The sequence below is a fragment of the Nansenia antarctica genome (genome assembly GCF_963989245.1).
Source record: "Nansenia antarctica genome assembly, chromosome: 2".
Taxonomy (NCBI): Eukaryota; Metazoa; Chordata; class Actinopteri; order Argentiniformes; family Microstomatidae; genus Nansenia; species Nansenia antarctica.
Window position 1 is genome coordinate 14316167 of NC_137675.1, and position 24007 is coordinate 14340173.

Here is a 24007-nt window from a genome sequence, read left to right on the forward strand (position 1 = left end):
AACCTCAGAATGGCACTAGGGATAACATCCACAACAACACTTAACAGTAATACATTTATGTAATATACTGTGATGAACCTGCGAGGGGAGGGGACATTCGTAGCTGATTTATCTAGGCTCGATTATTGGTAAGCGACAGAGAACTTTCAGGACTGGTTTATTACGATCGCTTTTTTGAGATAGGTTGTTCCTGCTGTGATGTTCTGGTATGGTGGTATGGTATTAGCACTCATTTTAACTAAATTAAATAAGCTGTATTGAAAGGAAGCGAACGAAGCGAACGCAACAATTACAATGAGCCCACCACAAACTGAAACATATGTCACTCAAGCATAGCCTACAAGGAAAACACTCATAGAAGTTGGGCATTGGTCAACATGACATTACAGATGGGATGAACCGGGGTTCTTTCTATCGTAGCATAGTATTGCAATTTCTGCACTGTACATGAACTGTCAAGATTATTCTACAATGCAGCTTACCCAGACACATTGGAAACTATCAAAAGCTCTGCCTTTGCTAGCTGAGTTTTTAGCTTCTCCATCTTCTTGATGACACTCACTTTTATTTTTTGGGGCGCTGCGCTACACGTGTCTGCGTCACAGAGCCCGGCCAAGTTCAGAGCGCTCAGAGATGGGTGCTCTGACTGAAAACACGGTTTGTAAAAAATATTTGTTCCAGCGCCCCCCGATGTTGTCTGAACGCCCCCTGGGGGCCCCCGTTGAGAAACGATGGCTAGATGAACACATAATCAAACTGTCTAGAGTAGAGGCAAATTAGCCTAGCTTTTAACGAATGATGGCAACCAATTGTGACTGAATAGAACTATGGGATAGCTGTAGTAAGGGGGGGCCTATGTGTGAACCCTAAGGAAAGTATATTAATGCCAGATCAGACAGACTTTGTGAACGCATTCACACAGCTAGATTCACTCTCCTCTCTCCTCCGATTGTGGTACTAATCGCTTTTAAGTCCCACTCCATGTTGAACCAGAATTTGAAGAATGTAGGCCATTTGGAAACCTAGGGCTTTTAACACTACAGACTACAGAGCACACTGATCACAGAGCTTTGTTCTAGTACCAACACTTGAAAATGATCATCCACAATCATTTCAACACTGATCAAAATGCAAACTGACAACATGTCAACAACACTCTTTTTAAAAGAAAATTCTTTTTTAACCTTTATTTAACCAGATAGGTACATTGAGAACCAATTCTCATTTGCAATGACGACCTGGCCAAGAGGCAAAACAGAGGCATGTCAACACAGTACAATATAAAACAGGAGTACAAAAATAACAAGGGTCAATTCAAAAACATCCTAACAAATACAACATTACAATACAGTATATAAAAACAGGGATCAGGGGGAGGTTATTTTAAAAGCAGGTGCAGTGATCAGAGACTAGGTTATATCTAGTAATGAGCTTTTCAAAGAGGGTAACGAGATGAAGGTGTTGAGTTTTAGTGTCTTTTGCAACTCATTGCAACTGAAACACAACTGTGAACATTTCAAACCTGCAAACTGCGACACTTTAAATGAATGTGCAATAACACTATGTGCAATATGACAACCCTCGGGTACATAAGGTTCAGAGATAGGAAATGTTAGAATAGGTATAGCATAGCATAGAGTACAGCACAGTGTTTTATTTGTATAGTATAGTATAGTGGATAGTGTACATAGCCTTTATTTATGTAAACCAGCTCTTTTCCCTTCTTGTTTTTAGTTTTTTTTTTTCCTAGCACCAGGGGAGCCCCCCCTCCCAAATTTCGTTGTTTGGTACCTGTACTATATCAATGACAATAAAGACCATTCATTCATTCATTCATTCATTCATTCATTCATTCATTCATTCCAGTCAGTAGGGGCAATAAACTGGAACTCTAAATATTCTAGTTTTAGTTTGACGAAAAACACTACCTGATGATGAAAGAGGAGAAATGAACTGTTGTTTAGAGGGAAGGAGAGAGTAGAAACGAGACAACCTTTAGTGCAGCCAGGTGTATAACCGGTCAGTAATCAGTCCAGATAAGGCCAGAGGCCTAGACTACAGTAGGAGCCATGCTGTGTTCAAAGGGGTATCCCTCACTGGGAACCATTGCTGTTCGTGCCAACATGACGCCACTTAAATCTACGTCTTACCAAGCAAACGCTCAATCAAGACTGTTTTGGAAGGGAATGTGGAGAGGGAAATGACACACCACGAATTATTGGAAGTCGAAGAAACAATAGCTGAGGTAATCACTGAAATACGGGAAGTGGCCGTCGATTTCAATTGGCCGGTTGAAGGCACAGAAACATGAGCTTCACTTTAAAACAAAGGAACACAAGAAAGGATCACTGTCAAATCTGAATTAAGCATAGATTGGCCTATATTACGGAGGGGGTGGGGGTGTGGGGGGGGGGCAAGTAACAATACTACGTGCCAGAGCTCATGTACACTCTATTGGACCAAGGCCTCTTTCCCAACCGGGAGTGAGACGACACACCACCACAGCACAGCACTGGTACACTGGCCGAAAAGAAGACAGTAGAAAGTTAATATATTGCCAATGTCAGTTGTCAATTACAGGTCATTTACCAATGAGGTGTTTCAAATGAGTGGTGACTGACTAACAACACACAACATTAAAAGTAAACCAGTGGAGGCTGGTGGAGGCAGAAATCAGTACGGTACTGTATGTGTGTTTGATACCATTCCTCATTCCGTTCCAGCATTTACAATCAGCCTGTCCTCTGATTTCTACCTCCATCAGCCTCCCCTGAAGTGAACAGAAGGCCGAAACACCAACGGACCATTTTGAGTAATGTTGCATTGGTTTATGACATAGTATAAGTCCTCCCTACCTAGCATTAACCAGTGAAACGGCACAGTCGGCTCTCACTGACAGCAATCTTGGCACTAAGCCTAGGTACGGCACTGCAAGGTCACTGAGTTCAGGGATAAGAAGAATTCATCCAACTGACTTGGGGGTGTGTGTGTGTGTGTGTGTGTGCGCGTGCGTGTGCGTGTGAGTGTGTGTGTGTGTAAGACTGGGGGATGGGGCCCAGTTAAAGAACCTTCCTTCACATCCGTTGGGTCAAGTCTCTGTTCCCTATACACTACGCTTTGTCTTATTCCAGTTCAACAGGCAACCTGCCTTCTTCCCCAAAGGCAGCCCCAGGACTAGAGGGCAGAATACAGGTATACAGGTCTGCAACCAATCTGATAAAGCAGGAACATTGCCACGCTTCTTCAGCAAACGTCCACACAAAATAATTCTCAAGATAAGCATTGCAAAAAGAATGTTATCGACCAAAAATACATCGATGGCAAACTTTTAAGATTCACTCAGAAGAAAAGACTGGACTTAAGTGGATGGCGGGATGGCTGACCTGCCCCATTCTGTGTACTAGCTTGGGCTTAGTCCCAAATGACACACCAATTAACAGCTAAACCTGCTGTTGCTTGATGGCTGCCTCCTGGATGACAGTCACAAGTTGTTTCAATCACAGACCGCGAGCAATTAACGGGGGCTCAACATTTTCCGAAGGGAGAGTCTACGTTGATTAAAAGGTCTAGGATGACGATGTCCCAGCCTAAGCCTTCAGGGTTGACTCTCAAGCCCTGGTATGGGGGCAGTGAAGGTTGGTGGAGGAAGACGGGAGGATGGGCTCATTGGAATGAATGGAACAAAATGTGGAATGGTATTGAACACGTGTTTGATATTTGTTTAATGCCATTCCTGTTTCCATTCCATGCATTACAATGAGCCCCCCCCCCCCCTAATGTCTCCCTCTACTAACGCTAACGCCCTGTTGTCTATTGTCCTTACATATTTGAAGATTTCTGGTTGTCCTTTCTCACTCCTAGCTGTTTAAAGCTTGTTGACAACTGTTCGTTATATGGGCTGAGAACGAAAAGCAGCAGCATCCTCCACAAACCCACATAGATCCCAAATAAAAACCAGGCTACGGCAAGATGTCTTTCAACAAACCCGAGATCAAAAGCGAAACAAACGAGGCTTTCCAAGTGCTCTACACCACCGATGTGAAGGCTTTTTTTTTTTTTCTTCCACCAACTTGAGACGACTGTGCAGCTCCACAAGAGGCATCAAATTAATTAACAATGACTTACAATACAAAGCACTTTGAACCGAGTGTGTGCCTTGACCAGAGCCGGATTGACGTATGAACTTTGACCTCCGCCCCCCTCACTAATCAGTGGTAGCAGCAGAGGCCCGGAGGCCTGATGATGGCAAGTCCCCTCTGGGACCGGGCCAAGAACAGAAACCCAGAGACCCCACTGACTCCTGGCCCAGACCTGGCTTTAAGTCTGACCTCCCTTCCCGGTATAGGATACCTAAGCCTGTTGTGACTCTGTGTCAAGCCTCATGTTCTGCCAAATGATATATGACTGTTCAGTTTCCCCACTTTCGTTTAGAGGTCAGATCACCAATACACAAATACAGTAGATCTGTCTATAGACCTACAGGGTGGCTTGAATTGTTTGTTATATGATGCTGATGATGATACCTGAACAGGGCGAGACCTTGGTCTCTACATGAAGGTTGGAACACATTTCTCTCCCTCTTAAAGGGATGCTTCAGCCAATTTTGATGTTTAGGTGAAATATCATCTGACCCTATGCCGACCTCGTAGGCCAGTAGGGAACACTTCTCCGGTTCTCTGTTCTCCACTTTGCTACCACAGCACAGACTAACAGTTAGCAGCACCCTCTCCAATAGACAGGATTCTGACAGAAATTAAGTTAGCATCATCTGCTTTCACTACTGGCCTATGAGAAAAACTTGGGTTAAGATGATATTTGTGACAGGCAGTGTCTAGTGAAAAAGTCCCCAAGTAGTGCAAGTTTTTTTTTTTTTTTTTTACAGATTATGAAAGTGCAGATTGTAAGCTTTCAAATGATGTGTCATACACTGAAAATAGTTGAAGAAGATATGCTTATTTGAATGTTGGTACACCTCAAACCAAATACTGGAGAAAATCGCTCTGAATCAAAACAGGTAGCTAGCAGTTAAGAAAGAACATCGCTATGAACATCTAACTGCTTGTTTAGCACATCACAACATGCTGATAAAACATCAACATACTAAAAACACATAACTACACATAATTAGATGATCACACATTGCTTTCGAACACGTTCTAAAACGTACGTTTGTTATACAAGCCATATACAGTATCACTAACCCAGTAGCCTAGAAGCAGGACGACAAACGATACAGTGAATCCAATTTAAAAGTATTTAGTGATCCAAAAACTGTTGTTTGTTATGTTGAGTGGGCTCTTCAATACTTAAACTTTATGAAAAAAAAAAAACGGAAAACACAATATTTTTCTTTTTAGGTCATTTGCGCAAGTTGAGAATTGCCGACATCCAGACCTGTTCACCAGACCGTGTCACATTTCACCTAAACATGAAAATAGGCTGAACCATCCCTTTAAGTCTTTTACTTAATGAGTGGGGGGACCTGTCTTTTTCTCACCATTGACTCTATCCTCAAACACCCAACACAAGTTACTTAAACTTGTTACTCAACTAAGTGGGTTCAGTGGACCTCTTCCAGACAAAATTGTATGTGTCAGTTGTTTGCAGTCCAACAGAAATAGTAGCCTAAATAGAACTTTAAGAACATTAAGTTAATGAAATACTGTAGCCGTGGCAGCAGTTGTGGTGGTAGATAGTAGGGGTCAGGTTTGGTCATCCTCAATGACAACATGACTGGCCATAGGTCACAGAGTGTATTGGACTTATGAAGGCCATCCATTCCACACTTTAACAATGGGTGCCGAACACAAATGCACAACTTTGTTCAGATAGAATCTGAGATAAATCCAGGGAAGTTATCAAACAAGATTTAAAATGCTTAAGATATGGACGTTTGTATAAATGTCGACAGAAAATCAGAAAAATCATGATTGTAAATCAGGCAGTAAAATGATAGGCTCCATTTTCCTTCAAACTACAGTACAGGTTAATTTCACATGGATAGCATATCCAGTAATGTGACTCAGTCACAAATCCAGTAATGTGACTCATTATTCACCCTTATTTCCCCCATTAATTCTCTTGTTCAATATGTGTAAATAATATTGGGAATGGATTGAGTATCATGGGAATACATTTCCTATAGTAGGCCTACAATATTAAAGGGATAGTTCACTTTTTTCTTTTTTTTACAGATGGATCAGATGGTGCCTAACCCTGAAAGTACTCTGTGGGTCAGGAGAAACTGTAATCCATGGTTCAGATTGGTTTAATAGGCACTACTAACTTCAGATAACCGCTAACGTAAAAACAATGGGTGTGAATGGGATCAGTAGACAAAGTTCAACATTACACGCCATTGCATCAAATCAAATCAATTGATATTAACTTTCTGACTTGGTTGGTACAGGTTGTTACATTGGGGTGATTTGGCCACACATTTTAAACTTGTGTCTACTGTAAATTGTAATCCAAACATGTTGTTTAAAAAGCCACTACTAACTACTAATCTATGAATGTGAATGGGATCAATTCACATTCATAGATTAGTAGTGGCTTTCTAAACCAATTGGTTGGATTACAGTTTCTCCTGGCTGATGGACTACTTTCAGGGAAGGAACCAGAGTTTAAGGTGTAAAAAAAGTGAACTATCCCTTTAAATGTTGACCATCCATGAGAAGTCATTCTTCAAAGACTCTGAAGCCTCATCGTAGTGATGTGGCCAGTTTTGACATATTGCCCCCTAATCCATTTCAATTTGCGGCATTTATCTTCCTATCAAGAGAAAGTTGTGTTTTATATACTGTACAGTACACGTAGGAAAGTCATGAAAACCTGCCTACATAAACATGTTGTACAGTGAATAACAAAGCTGTATTACAAGTGTTTATTACACTTATTTAAGTGTTATTATTACAGCACAGCAAGGACAACCTGAACCTCAATAACACCTGCTGACCACCTGCTTCCGTGTCCTACGTATCTCTATGTAGGCACCAGGCATCATTGCGTCAAAACATTCGTAAACATTGGCGCCAAATAAGTGTTTGATGGATTTGTCTAACAAAAACAAGCTGTAAATACACTTGTCGGAATAAGGGACTTGGGAACACAAAACACTCTGCTCGTAATTAGTTAGTCAGAGGCCGGGGAGGGGGAAATGCAACATTTTCAGGTAAACTGTGTGGGTGAGGTAGACTTCTTTCTGAAGGCCATGGGCACACACAAGCACGCACACACACACACACACACACACACACACACACGCACACGCGCGCACACACACACACACACACAGACACACACACAGACACACACACACACACACACACACACACACACACACACACACAGGGGGCTTGAGGGTGTTAGGGGCTGTTATTCATTATCCACACGCCTGCATTCCAGGGTTCTGGACAAAAGGAGTTATCGCCACCATCACTGGGAGCATAAGAGAGGGAGAGGGGGGATTTAAGCAGGTTCTCAAACAAGATGCCCCCACCTGATAACCTTAGCACCACGGTTGCACCATTCCCACATGTCCTAATGCATTCACAAATCACAGGTAGAGAGAGAGAGAGAGAGAGAGAGAGAGAGAGAGAGAGAGAGAGAGAGAGAGAGAGAGAGAGCTGTGTGAACATTAACAAGGAATGGAAGTGATGGTGAAAGATAACATGACCCCCCCACATGACCCCACCCCCATCTACTGAAACACACACACACACACACACACACCGCACACCCCATCCCCTCCTCCTCCTTCTTCTCCTCATTCCAGGAAGGGACCAAGAGGGCCACAACAAGTGCCTTACGTGTGTGACAAGGCTCTGTGTGACTCAAGCATTGCACATCGTCTTTAGAATGCCAACCAACCCCCACCCCCCTCGCCTCCCTCCTCTCCCCCTCTTTTTCCCTTTGTATCTGGGATTTATTGTGAAATCCTGATGGACCAACTCCATTCCAATTTCATTCCTGAAATTCTGGTCCCGAGAGTGTGCTCAACTTTTTTTTGCTTTGTTTACACACACATAAATCATTCAGATCATGCAGGGGCCTGGTGGATAAGATCTGGGAAGCTGGGATTCACATCGAAAGAATCCGCTCATTATTCACTATCATCTTACCTTCCTCATGTGTTTGTTTTTCATGTTATATAGGATGGCTTCATCCAGAAGGGAATGAATATCATGATGACGAAGGCCTGCGGTGGCTATTGGTAAGGGTGGGCTCAGCCCACCCAAACGTGCGTCTTGCCCACCCAATCAAAAGTTTCTTCTGAATTGTTTATATTCTGGGGGCGTGTTTGGAATGTTTAATGTCATATTTGTATTTACTGTAGGTCCCTTACCCCGCCCACCCCACGTATACGCACAGTATGCCATACAGCTGGAAGACCATATAGAGTGCAGAATGAGCTGGCTGTTTACTATTGTGTAATAAAACGTGTCCGTGTGTGGATTATGTCATTATAATCAGTCTAGTTTATGACTTTTCATTCATTCGTAATGAATCCACTGGCTCCGCATCACTGGATGGAGAAACCACTATATGGCAAACCAATTAGAAAAGTTGAAATCATGACTTTTACGCACAAAATAACCCGGCTCACCTTTCTTGAACTCCTCCAGCATGGCATCCAGCTTGGTGTCATTGAAGACAAAATGCAACGGGTGGCTGTAAAACTTTGTGATGGTTTTGAGCGGGGTGGAATCATCTGGGTCCACAAACGCCAGGTCCTTGACGAACAACAGATCCACAATATTCGACCTGTCGCCCTCGAACACGGGGATCCGCGTGTAGCCGCTCTCCATGATCTCGGACATCATATTGAAGTCCAGGGTGGCGTCACCTGGAATCATAAAACAATCTCTTATCGGAGTCATCACGTCCTCCACGGTCTTAGTCCGGAGCTCCAGGGCCCCCTGGATGATGTTCAACTCCTCTTTGACCAAATCATTATAGGGATCCGTGACCCGCAGCATCTCCAAGAGCTTCTCCCGGTTGTACACGGTCCCGATCTCCTGGCCCAAAAGGTAATCTAACAGCTTGCTCACTGGGTACGACGCGGGAAAGGTGAGCAGCATGAAAAACTTGGTCAGGAATATTGTATTGGCGCCGACGGCGAGGCCGTGTCTTGAACATATCGCTTGGGGCACAATCTCGCCGAAGATGACTATTCCAATGGTCGACATCACCACCGCAATTAACCCAGAACCTGCGATATCATCCAATAAGATGGTGAGAGTTGTATTCACAAGGACGTTCCCCAGGAGAAGTGAGCACAGCAAGTAATTCCCTTGGCTCCTAACTGGCTCGATCTTTTTGGCATAATTCTTCTCTTTCTCCGTGCCACAATTCTGGACTATTTGGAGCTCCATTGGGTCCAATGCCATGAGTCCCAAGTTTAACCCGCTGAACATCCCCGACAGACAGAGTAACATCCCAATAAAGATGACCTGAAGCCAGAAAGGCAACAGGAACTTCTTCTCCTCCACCACTATGACCTTCGTGTCATCTCCATCGTGGTATATCCAGGTGTTCTCCGTCCACGGGTCGTGCAGACCGTTAGACACAGCGGGTACCGAGGTGGCGACGCAAAGGTAATAGGATTTACTCCTCTCCGTCTTTCGCAGGGGTTTGACCTCGATCTCAACCACTCCGGACGTCCTGCGTTCCAGGATGATGTTGGGCACTATGATTATATCCGAGGTCCTGATGCCGCAGGGATTGCCGGATGTATCCTCTTGGCTCTGGTTATCCCCCGACGAGCTGTCAATGTTCCCCACGACTCGGGTTCGCTCGTGTTCCGTAAACGAAATCTTGGACCAGGTCTCGTTGTTGATGTTTTGCCCGTACACCCTCAATTTCACCCGAGCCCGTTCGCTCACCCGCAGGTGGCCCCTGTCCATGAAGGAAATGTCGTCCGTCTCCTCGAGCCTGAGGCCGATAATCACCGTATCATGCTCGGACCCTTCCTTGCCACTGGTCGGGGTGACCAAGCAGCCGCTGACCGTTAAGAAAATCATCGTCAGAGCTCGAACCCGGCTAAGTGACGCCATTTTCGCAGTGGGTAGTACTGGGGCTGACGGCTCTGCCATATTGATCACGGGAAACCTCCTGAATGAAAAGGGCTTTTAAAAATCAGAGCCAATCGGAGTCCGCCTTCATCTCCTCCGAGGGTTGCCGTGACTTGTGCATCGGGACCTGCCTGGTTCCACTACGCGTCCGAAACTGATGACTCTTCAGCAGCACAGGCTATGTGCGAACTCGTGCCTCCCCCGACGTCCCCCAGACAGGCGAAGGCGCTGTCCAATCCCGTTGAGAAACCGGACGGGGGCGGGGTGAGCGCGGCCGCTGCAGCGAATGGAATTCCAAAACAAGCGCACCTCAAGCTAAAAAGCGAAAGACAGGACTTTCCTCGTGACTTTTTTTAGACGGATTTGGTAGAGGCAACTCATATATAATGAATTGTGAAAGACATATGTATATTATATGAGATAACAGGGGATAGTGTTGCGGCTGCGCTGTTTGCCACCTTTTCAGAGCAGTGTACAGGGAGAGATGCGACAGGCGCACGTAGCCTCATATGTGCCAATATTCATTATGCAATTCAGTCGCTTTGTGTTTAAGCTATATTGTCTGCATACAAGGCTAGTCTGTATCTATTCTTTTAGAGAATATCTAAACATTTAGAATATTAGGTTTGTCTATAATAAGTAGGTTGCTGATGATTGTCAGAGTGAATGCGTCATGGGTAATAACGCACACATAATTGCATAAAACGTTAATAGAGAGTAGAGAAAGGGAGGGTTGTTTTCATGCATTTTAATGCGCTAATGCATGTTGTAAAAATATCATTTCTTGAACAAAAGAGTAGGCCTACATGTAAATGTAATGTTTTGTTGATTATTCTTCATTGATTAAAAAAAAAAGTGGCGCAATTTACAAAACATTTTCTTCAAACTTCTAAGAACTCATTTAGACAGGGTAAAGACTATTTACATGAATAATATCAATAGCCTTCGTCAGTATCAAACTCAAATAGGAATATCGCTACAATGAAGAATGACGGACAGGTGATGATTTTACAAGGGAAGGCTCCAATAAGAGCCAGTCATGTTCTATGTTTAAACCTACAAGTGTCCCCCCACAAACCACCTTAAATTTGAAATGAATAGGACACATACAACTATTATCAAAACACAATTATTTTACATAGGCTACTAACAATACTTATTTAATTAGGAAATATTACCAAATTAAGGCATAAGAGACCGAATTACAATTATGCATACACTTTATGATTTTATTATTATTTTTGTGACATCCTGACTCCCTTTCATCAGTTGCAGCAAGACTTCTTTGTGCCACAGCACCCCCCTGTGGTCGAAGGCGTACTTGCACTCTTCAGCTGCAGCAGCAATTCAAAGGGATTCACAGTGCTCACCTGGAATAAGGAGAACTCGTGGTTTCAGATCAAATCACAACATAGACATTATTTACAATGACATTTTGGAATTTACTAAATGTATCATTGTTAACTAAATGTTAATATAGCTTGTATGTATAGACTCTTATATACTTTTGCAGGGTTCTTCTATGCAATTCTATGTCCAAATGAAGTCAATGGCCACATTCTGTGATGTTTAACTAAGCATTCTTTTAAATTCTAACCTTTGGTTTATCTTATCTCTGTTTTCCAGTAGCTGCATGTACACTCAGAGCAAAAGCATACCTTACAACTCAGAATACTTTACGTTAGAGAAAACCCTTATATATCATTGCATATCATGGAAACACGAGACGCAGTATTCAAAACTCCCATTGGATTATTTCTCATTGAGTCTATTAGAAATACAGTAAAGATGGATGACTTTACCCCAATTTTACTAATCTTTGTACATGCAAAATGGGGCCCTCTGTATGTGCAGCTGTACCTAAGAGGTTTATTACTGTTAGAGATCTGAGCATGACCCCAGCCTCTGTATCGGAAAGCCCCCTCCAGTTCTGATCACTTGAAACAGAAAGTCTAAAGGTCGACATGGGAGTAAATCTGAATAAAATACTCTCCACCACTCACTCCCCTGACTACCAAGACTGGAAACATTCTCCCCAGATTGAGGAATGTGTATGATTACAGAGACATTAACAAACCAGAAATAGTCTTTCATATATGTGTATGTATGTACTGCGTGACCATGAGGCATGATAAGACGGCATTCCATTGGCTGAGGGGAGGACATTCCATCCTGTTCAAGGTTCCCAGCATGACTACACAGTCTGGTTATGACTCTAGCACAGCTGCTTGACCTTGCCTCTCGGTTGTGTGTGTGTGTGTGTGTGTGTGTGTGTGTGTGTGTGTGTGTGTGTGTGTGTCAGGCTCTTTGCTCACACTGCAACCATCAACCACACCAACCTCTAGTGTTCATAGAAATAATGTAAGTCAAACATTCAAGTGAATTAATGTGAATCACCTAACACTTCAGCATATATTATTCTTATGTTGTCTGTATGCACCAACAACCACAGCAAATTCCTTGTATGTGAAAACTACTTGGCGAATAAAGTCATTCTGATTCTGATTCTGATGACTCCCTTTGGTACAAACCTTGGGTTTGACACCACATCCAGCACCTGCTCCTGGTGGTTGGAAAGTGAATTCCTCAGCGAACCTGGTATGGGACAGGATGTTGACCACGTCCTCATCCACCTGAACCACCTCATCCACCTGTAAGAGAGAGAGAGAGAGACACACACACACACACACGTGCGCACGCCACACACCCACACCACACACGCACACGATTATTTAATATACAGTATGACATGTACACAAATGAAAGACACCTTTAGAGAACAGAGCCATTCCAGATGCAGAACCTTATACAGACCTTGAAGGTGTACTGACAGTCAAACTCCAGGCTCTTCTCTGAGCCAGTGATGTTGCCGTCGTAAACCACAAGAGACTCTTTTGAAGTGCCTTTGGGGATCTTGAAGAGACGGTAGGTTGCCGACACAAACTTAAAGTCACCTGTAATTTACAAGAAGATGTTGTGGATCCCGCTTCGGCTCCACTCGTTTCCACCTCGGCACCGCTCGTTGAGACCAATCAGGCCCAATCTGAGACATCTGCGCCGGCTCCAGCAGGTGGGGGCGAACGGAGGTAACCGCAACACAAACACCACTCTCTCCAGCTCTCAGCAGCCTCACCCTCACAGAGCATGAAGTGAGACGCGTACTGAAGGCGGTGGACCCCAGGAAAGCCTCGGGGCCGGATGGCGTCCTGGGACGGGTGCTGAGAGACTGCGCCGACCAGCTGGCCGGGGTTTTCACCAACATCTTTAACCAGTCCCTGTCCCAGGCCACCGTCCCACCCTGCCTGAAAACCTCAACTATCATCCCAGTCCCGAAGAAAAGCACGGTGAGCTGCCTAAACGACTACCGCCCGGTGGCACTCACACCAATCATCATGAAGTGCTTCGAGAAACTAGTCCGGGCCCACATACTCACACGCCTCCCGCCCAACCTGGATCCATACCAGTTCGCCTACAGAGCCCACAGGTCCACAGAGGACGCCATCGCGACGACTCTCCACGCCACTCTATCCCACCTGGAGAGGGGAAACAGCTACGCGAGACTGCTCTTCGTGGACTTCAGCTCCGCCTTCAACACCATCCTTCCAGACAGGCTAGTGACCAAACTACTAGATCTGGGTCTATCACACTCTATATGTGCGTGGATCAAGGACTTCCTGACCGACCGCCCCCAGAGGGTGCGGGTGGGCCCCCACACCTCCACAGCCCTCAGCCTCAGCACTGGGTCCCCCCAGGGCTGCGTGCTAAGCCCCATCCTCTACAACCTCTACACCCACGACTTCACCCCCGTCCACCCCAGCAACTACATCTGAAAGTTTGCAGACGACACCACCGTGGTGGGATGTATCTCGGGGGGGGACGAGGCGGCGTACAGGGATGAGGTAGAGCAACTGAGCAAGCTGTGCAAGGTTAACAACCTGCTGCTGAACAAGTCAAAGACCCAGGAATTCATCGTAGACTTCAGGAGGAAAAAGTCCGAGATCCAGCCCCTGCTCATCGACGGAGAGAGCGTGGAGAGAGTCTCAACCCTCCGATTCCTGGGACATCACATGCGGGATGACCTGACCTGGAAGGACAACACAAAAGGCACCATCAAGAGGGCACAACAGCGGCTATACACCCTGAGATGCCTCAGGAAAGAACACAACAAGCAGGAGATACTGGTGGCCTTCTACCGCGGCGCAGTGGAGAGCATCCTCACCTACGGCATCTGCAACTGGTTCTACAGCTGCACAACAGCGGAGAGAAATGCGCTACAGAGAGTCGTGAGAACAGCACAGAAGATCACCGGCGCCCCCCTCCCCTCTCTGGAAGAGCTGTACAACACACGCTGTCTCAGGAAGGCCTCCAAGATCTCCAGGGACCCGACCCACCCTGGGCACGTACACTTTATCAGGCTGCCCTCGAAAAGGAGGTACAGGACCCCGGCCGCTAAGACAAACAGACTGAAGAACTGCTTCTACCACAGGGCCGTCAAGGCCCTGAACACAGCAAAGGCCTAAGTTCTGGGCCCAGGACAGTCTGGACGGATTGTATGGCAGCTAGTGCTGAGGCACAAACATGTACATTTCAAGCCTGCAAACTGTGACACTTTAAATAACGTGAAAAAATACTTTTGTGCAATATGACAACCCTAGTTGACTATCTGTGCAGTATAGTACAGTGGATTGTGTACATAGCCTTTATTTATGTAAACCAGCTCCTTACCTTCTTGTGATTTTATTCTTTTTCTAAAAGTGTTTATTTTTTCTCTTTCCTAACACCAGGGGAGCCACCCCTCCTAAATTTCGTTGTTTGGTACCTGTACTGTAGCAATGACAATAAAGTCCATTCATTCATTCATTCATTCATTACAATCTCAGGAGGAGAGACCTGCATAAAAAGCCCCACAACCTGCCGTCTGATGCTTGATCAATCTGATCCTATGTGGTTAGTCGTCTCGCTCCCTCGTTTGTCCCCAGTGCATTATATATCCGAAATTAGACTTGTTTATTTTTTTCTCAGTTGTATTATTTTTCTCACCGTTGTTTGTTTTCTCTCCTCCACCAGTCCACTCCTGCCTGCCTGCCCTGCCTACCCTCCTGCCTGCCTAACGACTACTCCTCCTGCCTAAGCCCCTGCCTGCCTAACGACTACTCCTCCTGCCTAAACCCCTGCCTGCCTGCCGACTACCCCCTCCTGCCTAAGCCCCTGCCTGCCTGCCGACTACCCCTCCTGCCTAATGCGGGGTACACACATACGGATTTTCGGATGTCTGAAAACGACAGAAAACGCCCGATTATCAGATGGATCTTAACATTTTCCTATAACAAAATCCTGGGGTGTGAGGTGTGTTAAGAGTCAATTCTCTTCAATTGTGCAATCAACTCTCCCGACAACCTGCTCGGAAAATGGGCGTGGCCGGCAATCGTAAATGTGAAATGTGTTCAATAATTACGAGCAGAAATCATAGGGTTGCCAGATTGTTTGGTGAAATTAGCGGTTTTAGACTGTGGTTAGGGTGGAAATTGTTATTTCCATCTGGCAACCCTGCTCGCGAGTCCAACTATAACGTAGCCAATCAAGAAGCGAGCTGACTTCTTCTTTTCGTTATTCTGCACTTTTTTTGCCCTGTCGCACATGGTTGTCTCATACAGGTCAGTCAGGGTACTACGTTAGATAATAATAATAATAATAACTTTATTTGTATAGCGCTTTTCCTGCAAGCGTTGCGGCTCAAAGTGCTTTAATCATTATATAATCTTAATTTAATTATTTTGTAATTTATTTTATTTTATTTATTTAGCACACAAGAGATTGTGCAAGGAGGGAACGAAGCCCAGAAGGCTTGTACATAGTTCCACTCCCGTCAATATGTATGTTTCAAATAAACATCAAGGAACACTTAATGCATGTCAATAAGAGAAAATAAACCACAAACAAAATCATATCCATAAAGGCAATATTAAAAGCATGGGTTCACGCGAGATTTCTGGCTTGGGGAACGAGACTAGAGAGTTTGGAGTCTGTCGTAACGAAAACAAACTATGTCTGTGGGGTAATCGGAGCACACCACACACAACACGATCAAGGCTGTTCAATCCAAGATTTTGTTTCTTCATGTGTGGGGTCTGTCTCAGATAAGATTTCGGTTAAGATTTTGAAAATCCTTATGTGTGTACCCCGCTTAACCCCCTGCCTGCCTGCCGACTACTCCCCCTGCCTGACCCCCGCTTGCCCTACGACCATTCTCTGCCTAACCCCTTTTAATAAATATCCTTATTATTACCCTAGTCTCTGTGTCCGTCTGTTCTGGGGTGCTGCCACATTTGACCGCTTGATTCAGGCCGTAACAGAAGATACAGTGAAGAGGATCAAACCTTCAAACCGGAATAACCTTTTTTCAGACGGTCATTTCTAAAAAAAAAAGCAGCAGCCAATCAGTACAGCACATCTCACCTAGGACAGCCTCCAGCTCCTTGTTGTCCACATTGATGACAGTGGAAGTGACCAATCGGGGTCTGGTGAAGCCTACATCCTCAGCCAACTGCACTAGGTCCTCCCACCAAAGCGCGCCACTGATACACTCACCTAACAAAACAACAACCATAATTATTATTATTATGTTATTGGCTCTTGCATTTTGGTTTAGCTGTTGGATTTGATACAGCAGTGATACTCAGTCCTGGTCCTGGAGAGTTACAGTGGGTCCAGGTTTTCGTCGCAGCCTGAATGAACTCATCAACTGAACTTTAACACCTTTATAAGCTTAAACAGGTGTCACTGCCAAGCTGTGAGCTTCGCTGCGTAGTGGGTGACCAGTGATACAGTACGTACCCCACAGAACTTTGTGGCTTTTGATCTCATCTGAAAGTCTGCCACTGCAGTAGACATCACTGAAGTACAGCTCACCTCCCTCCTGACAACCGAAAGAAAAATAAATATCACCAAGCACGAGGTGAATTTATCAATTACATTTGTTTAGCATTTAAGTGACAAGTGTGAATGTGAATTCCCTTGCAATACCATGCCATGAAGGTGCATTGAAGTGTGTGAGTGTGTTTTGTGATTAGATACCTTTAGAACGTGGTAAGCCTCAGTCAGTACTTTCTTCTTGTCTGGGGAGAGATTCACCACACAGTTGGATCTGTAACACCAGAGAAAACATACATGGGTGACGGTATCAACAATCTTCTTTGTATTCTGAAAATGTGTATTCAATTGCTGTGATAATGACATGAAAAATTACAGAAATTCTTGAGTAAATGTTTGTCTTACATTATGATGTCAAAGGAGTTCTCCTTGAGACCAGCGTCCGTGAGAGCCTCAATGTACCCATGAACGAAATCCACATTTGGCTTCTTGTAACCAAACTCCTGCATGTGGTGGTCCACATACTTCCGGGCCACATCAAGCTACATAGAAAACAAGTAGTAGTGTTGTTTTGTTTTGTTTTTAGTAGAAAACTCCTTTCCCCCCCCGATAGTGCACTCAAAAACCATGCCCCTGAAACTAGAGTATAAATAAAGTTGTATTGAATTTGAATGGTCAGCCCCACAGATAATAGGCTTGATTTTCCCAGAATACAGTGTGTCCATGTGTCTACTCTATACCTGGTCCTCTGTCATGTCGATACCAGTCACATGACCCTTCTCTCCCACCAGCTGGCTGAGCATGTAGCAGTCCCTGCCACTCCCACTGCCCAGGTCCAGCAGCCGACAGCCCTCCAGACACTCTGGGACCACCAGCCCACAGCCATAGTACCTGGAGGAGAAAACACCAGAAAACCAGTTAGAAAAGTTAGACAAATGCATGTTATAGACATTAAGCATAACAATGTACTGTAAAGTGTAATAAAGGTCAACTAACTTTGAGGACACTTCAGGGTGAACCTTCTTCAAGGCCTGGCGGATGAAGGCAGAGATCGGTCTGGCAGGGGCGACGCACGCATCTGTCTTCAGGTCAGAGGTCTTCTTCAGTGTTTTTCCATAGTATTCCTAAAGTCAGTTCAATCATCTCAATGCTCTGCTGGCAAAGTAACGTTACAATAATGAACTCAGAATTCCAGAGATTATATAATTATGATATCAAACGCTTATTTAATAAATCAACAATTAATAACTAGTACCTATGCCGTTGCCCAGTACCTTGACATCCACATGAATCGTTGAATCAACGAAGACTTCTTTACATTCACTACAAAACAAAAAACAAAATGTACATTTTTACATTTTAACCATTTAGCAGACGCTTTTATCCTAAACGATTTACAATTAGAGATTACAGGGACAGTCTCTCTGGAGACAGACGCCACTGACAGAATAATTAAATAAGCAACACGCATGACAACAAGATAGTGTGTCAGGTTGTGATTATATAACTTTATTTCACCCACATAAACGATATTTTCACAACCGGTGTTTTCTACAACACCGTTATGTAACATACACAACTTTGTTTTACTGTGCATTTCTCTCCTTCAAAACAATCTTCAAGTCACCCAAGCGAGTAAGGTGTCAGAAATTGAATGCAACAGCGCCTGCGACTCGTTTTATTTGAACAGTAGCCTACCTGTTATTAGCCATCGTGATCTTTCGAGTTGGAGTCAGGACACCCGTTTACTTCCTGTGAAACAGACCACCCCCGGCCGCCTTCAGATTAAAGGTCGTTGCGACATTTGCTCCAATTTGTTATAGAATCAGCATAGAATGTTACATTTGATATCATCTGTATAATTATCTTATATCTATCGTTGCATCCGTTTTCATCTTACCTTACATCATCATGTCCTTGATTGCATATGCAATTCTTAATTCATTTATAATTTCCATCTGTACAGTAGGCCTAATTAATAGACATTATATGTATAACTAGCAGTGAGATAAATAGAAAAAGAAAACATGACAGGAGTCATTCAAGTTTTTAAATGCATGTTTATTGAACACGTGTCAATTTGGCTGCTGTTGTAGGCGTAATAAAGGGCTTATGAACAGAACACCAAAAGAAAATGTGCACAACCACCTAAGTGTTCATAGGCTTGGTGCCCCTGATTACAAGACTCTAGGGCCGGTTTCACAGACAAGGCTTGAACCTAGTTGTCGTCGTTGTCGTCCCCACACTGAGTATAGTGAATCACACTGTAAGTAGTACCTAGTTAGTGTAGAGTAGTGGGGATTATTCACCGAATCCATTGCATTGCAATATTTTGACTTGACTAGCGAGTGTGTGATTGATTTTTGAAATTGTATTTATATATATATATGTTACGGTACATGTGGGAATACAGGGCTGCCAAATTTCACCAAAAGTTTGGAGTGAGATTTTTTGGCGTGGAGTGACCCAAAACTGTGCGCGTTTTGGCAGCGGCGGCCCCTCTCTCCCACCCAATTATTTGTGCTAGTTTCCTGCAATTTTACATGTTGTTCATAATAAACCAGCACAAGAAATGAAAATAATCAACATTTTATAAAACAAGAAAAAGATTCTGGCAATATATCATATTTATGAAATCTTAATAAACAAATACAGTAGCCTACAGACTCTAAAAGAAAATTGGGCCCATCAACAGGACTCAAGCCCAATTTATGCTTCTGCGTAAAATCGATGGCGTAGCACATGATGGCTTGGTAGCACATGATTCTGATATGATTCCGACTCTCTCGGAGACCAAAATGCGGAAGCCATGACAGAAATGTCATTTACTTTTTCTGTAATTACTTATTAATAAAGATTTGAAAAATTATGATAACCATCGTATTATCTTAGTTTAATGTCATTTCAATGCATCATAGAACTTTTATTTACAACAAGCATAACAAAAAGAAATCGCTATTATGCCGCTTTGAGCTCCGTTGAGTTCCAACGGAGCGCCCTATGGAAGCGTCAGGCACAGCCTTCCTATAAGGAGCGCGATTCACATTTACGAGATGTACAATCCTGTTTATTTAGAAATAAATGATTAGTTACTGGGAGCCCCATGGCTGTTCGTTGGGCTTAAATTATATTTATGATAGACATATTTAATGTTAAGTTATCTATAAGAACTGTGATTGGTCCGCTTGGTAGCGTCATATTCCGACTCTCTCGTAAATGCGGAAGTCATGACAGAAATGTCATTTACTTTTTCTGTAATTACTTATTAATAAAGATTTGAAAATGTATGATAACCATCTTATTATCTTAGTTTACTGTCATTTCAATGCATTATAGACATTTTCTTTACAACAAGCATAACAAAAATACGTTTTTTGATCGCTATTATGCCGCTATGAGTACACCGACCAACGCGACGCGGTCCGCGGACCAACGTAGAACTATAAACTTGGAGAGCCCTTGCGTAGACGGCGTAGCCGTGCGTAAATTCGACGCAGGAGTATAAATCAGGCTTCAGCCCCTTGGTCAGCAGCAGAAAGACCCTTGGTCATCATCTTATATACAGTGCATTGCTCATAGATGGCTATCATGTTATACAGTACATACCAGGGTTATTCCTGGGTCAGAATGAGGGTTTGGTGGGTGAACATTTTTTTTGAGGGACCCCCAATTGTTGTATTTGTATTGTAAATTGTAATTATTATTATTAATGTACCTGGTTATGTTACAGTAGAGAAACAAAAAACAGTTACCAAAACTGAGTATTTACTAGCTAAGATTGGCAAAAGATTGGCGTGGTGCAACCGAAATTAGTAAACAACTAGTTTGAAACTAGCTAGTAACAACTAGGGGTTTAGTAACTACTAAATGCCTGCATTTAGTAATGACTTACGCCAAATTGGTGCAACCCAGTCCAGTAGGCTACCAGATACGATGTTGTAATGTATGCACATATTTTGCTACCACGGTTGCCCAACCGGTCTAAAAGCTGCCGAATCCACCCGTCCAGTGTGACCAAAAGTAGCCCAATCAGGCAACACTGCTTGCTACGTTCTTGCAGCTCGCGTGAACACAGGTTCTTCCATCAGCGCTCGCCTGCCGCTTCGATTGCAGACTCAAGTTAACGCGCGTGCAGAAAGATGCCACGAAACTCATGTCCGGTAGCTTTCTTTCAAGGAATTTCAAAAATAAAAGTCCCGTAAAACAATTGTTATTTCTCGCCGTGAGAAATAGAGGTGCGGCGTGAGAGCGTGAGAACTGGTTGAAATGCGTGAGTCTCACGGCGATTGCGTGAGACTTGGCAGCTCTGTGTGGGAAAACTAGGGTTACGGTTAGGTGCTAGGGTGCTACGGTTAAGGTTAGGGTTAGGATTAGGGGTAGGGTTAGGGTTAAGGTTAGGGTTAGGGTTAGACATGCCAGCATGTACCAAGTCACCCTAGCACCTAACCCTAACCCTAGTTTTCCCACATGTACCGTATTCCCACATGTACTGTAACATATATATTTACATTTTTCTGAATAAAAGTCTGACTTTGATTGGTTGCCGACTTGTTCCCGCTTTCACCAGCTGCTGTCATATATAGCTCGCCGAAGATGTCTACTCCAATGGTCGACATCACGACTGCAATTAACCCAGAACCTGCAATATCATCCAATAACATTGTGAGAGTTGTATTCACAAGGACGTTCCTTTTCGGAATAATTCTTCTCTTTCTCACAATTCTAGACTATTTGGAGCTCCATTGGGTCCAATGCCATGAATCCCAAGTTTAACCCACTGAACATTCCTGACAGACAGAGTAACATCCCAATAAAGATGACCTGAAGCCAGAAAGGCAACAGAACCTTCTTCTCATCCACCACGATAACCTTAGTGTCATCTCCATCATGGCATATCCAGGTGTTCTCCGTCCAAGCGTTGTGCAGACCAGTAGGCACGGCAGGTACCGAAGTGGCGACTTAAAGGTCTTTCGCTGGGGGTTTGACTTCAATTTCAACTACTACTACTATGATTATCCGAGGTCCTGATGCCGCAGGGATTGCCGGATGTATCCTCTGGTTATCCCCGACGAGCTGTCAATGTTCCCAACAACTCGGTTTCGCTCTTGTTCCGTAAATGCTATTTTGGACCAGGTCTCGTTGTTTATGTTTTGCTCGTATACCCTCAATTTTCTCACGAGACCGTTCGCTCACCCGCAGGTGGCCCCTGCCTGTTCCACTACGCGTCCGAAACTGATTACTTAAGCAATATCACACGAGAGGGAGTGTGTTATACTGAATATCAGCACGTGATTCGGTCATAGGTACGAGGCCGCAGGCCGAGTACCGAAGACAATCACAGCCGTGCTGATATTCAGTATAACACACGACCTCGAGTGTGATATTGCTTTTATACAACAGTTCTACAGTGCAGATTTATTAGTTAACAGTAATAAGTGACAACAGATTATGATTTGTTTGTTTATTTAATCATTTATTTTGGCTCAGTCAAGAAAAAATAGTTCCGCAGCGGGAAGCAAAGTTTCCCACAGAAGTGGGGGAAAAAACGTCAGATCAGATACATACACGGGTTATTTTGATAAACTGGACACATTTTGTGAATATACTGTATATGGTTACTTTCTCGCCTGAAAACATATTAAAACTTCATAAAATGACATATTAACACTTGTAGAGCCAAATTACAGCTTTTATTGATTGATTGATTGAAAACCTTTATTGTCCCCAATGGGGACATTTTGTTGTCAAACAGCTCAGTTAGGGCAGACAGAAAACATTCAATAAAATACATAAAACAGTGCAGGCTCAATAAGTAAAAAGTTCCAAGTTCCAAAGTTCCAGCTCCAGGTCTCCCCCACCCTGCAGGGCCTGGTTGTAGAGTCGGAGTGCAGCTGGAACAAAGGACTGTCCAAATCTTTTTGTACTTTGACGGGGGAGAACAAATCTGTGGCTGAACTTGCTCCTCATCCCCGCCAGCTCGCAGTACATCGGGTGGGAGGGATTGGCCAGCATGGCCGCCAGTTTTTTCCCCATCCTCTGTTCTGCCACCACCTCTAGGCTGTCCAGCCCTAGGACAGGCTAGGCCTAGGCTGTTTAGCCAATGGCGGCCAAAATTGAGGATTTAAAAACGGAGGGTTTTGCTTTGCTTGCTGATTGGCTATAATGTACTTCTTCTACGTTTTATGTGACAGTCTTTTTAGTAACAACTTGCGCATTACTAAGTATTTACTAGCTAAGATTGACAAACGATTGGTGTGGTGCAACCGAAATTAGTAAACAACTAGTTTGAAACTAGCTAGTAACTACTAGGGGTTTAGTAACCACTAAATGCCTACATTTAGTAATGACTTACGCCAAATTGGTGCAACCCAGGCCAGAACACAAACTAGCATACTTTGTATCGTGGCTAGCTACTTTGTATCGTAATGTAGTCTAATTAACGGTCATTTAATAGAACACCTGTGCGGCGGAGTGATACATATAGTTAAAAGTCCCAGTGCTGTTATACTATATATCGTAACTCATGGAATGCCTCTTGTCCAATCAAATTACTTGGTCGGAACTAACTGTTGTATAACAGGGGATAGTGTTGCGGCTGCACTGTTTGCCACCTTTTCAGAGCAGTGTACAGGGAGAGATGCGACAGGCGCACGTAGCCTCATATGTGCCAATATTCATTATGCAATTCAGTCGCTTTGTGTTTAAGCTATATTGTCTGCATACAAGGCTAGTCTGTATCTATTCTTTTAGAGAATATCTAAACATTTAGAATATTAGGTTTGTCTATAATAAGTAGGTTGCTGATGATTGTCTGAGTGAATGATGTGAGTCATGTGTAATAACGCACACATAATTGCATAAACTAGTTGTTAACTAGGTGTTATGACATCTTTGGGTGGGCATTTGGATAATTTGGATGGGCAACAACACATTAACAAATTAATTTGAGGGTGGGGTGGGGGGATGCAATTACAGAATTCCATTTTTATTTTATTTTTTTGTAGGCCTACATTTTTTATTTAGCTTTTATGATGGCCATTTGTATGATGAACAAGAGAGGA

At 43.7% G+C, this 24007-nt stretch overlaps 2 protein-coding genes across 2 annotated transcripts in view; both read right to left on the bottom strand.

Moving 5' to 3' along the window:
* cnnm2b (cyclin and CBS domain divalent metal cation transport mediator 2b) overlaps positions 1 to 10155 on the bottom strand; it is a gene marked incomplete at its 3' end in the record, with an annotated part of 34353 nt that extends 24198 nt beyond the window's left edge. Inside the window, 1 exon segment of the mRNA XM_080522730.1 lies at positions 8609 to 10155. Within this exon segment, the coding sequence (XP_080378856.1) occupies positions 8609 to 10097 (1489 nt within the window). The 5' untranslated portion in view covers positions 10098 to 10155.
* A 785-nt stretch (positions 10156 to 10940) lies between these two features.
* as3mt (arsenite methyltransferase) lies at positions 10941 to 18686 on the bottom strand. Its single transcript, XM_080524245.1, has 11 exons — positions 18645 to 18686; positions 18221 to 18269; positions 17943 to 18070; positions 17687 to 17837; positions 17352 to 17488; positions 17151 to 17220; positions 16911 to 16992; positions 16533 to 16664; positions 12891 to 13030; positions 12608 to 12727; positions 10941 to 11446 (listed from the first exon to the last, which is right to left on the bottom strand). Exons 1-11 carry the CDS (start codon positions 18656 to 18658, stop codon positions 11342 to 11344), a joined length of 1128 nt encoding a protein of 375 aa, XP_080380371.1. The 5' UTR covers positions 18659 to 18686; the 3' UTR covers positions 10941 to 11341.
* Between the last annotated feature and the right edge of the window lie 5321 nt (positions 18687 to 24007).

Bases quoted from the DNA above. Each gene is read 5' to 3' on its own strand.
- as3mt (XM_080524245.1), bottom strand. The intron at 17,489-17,686 runs GTATAGAGTAGA...TTTTCTATGTAG, and splicing joins TCGACATGACAGAGGACCAG to CTTGATGTGGCCCGGAAGTA. The intron at 13,031-16,532 runs GTGAGATGTGCT...TGTAAATTACAG, and splicing joins GGAGCTGGAGGCTGTCCTAG to GTGACTTTAAGTTTGTGTCG.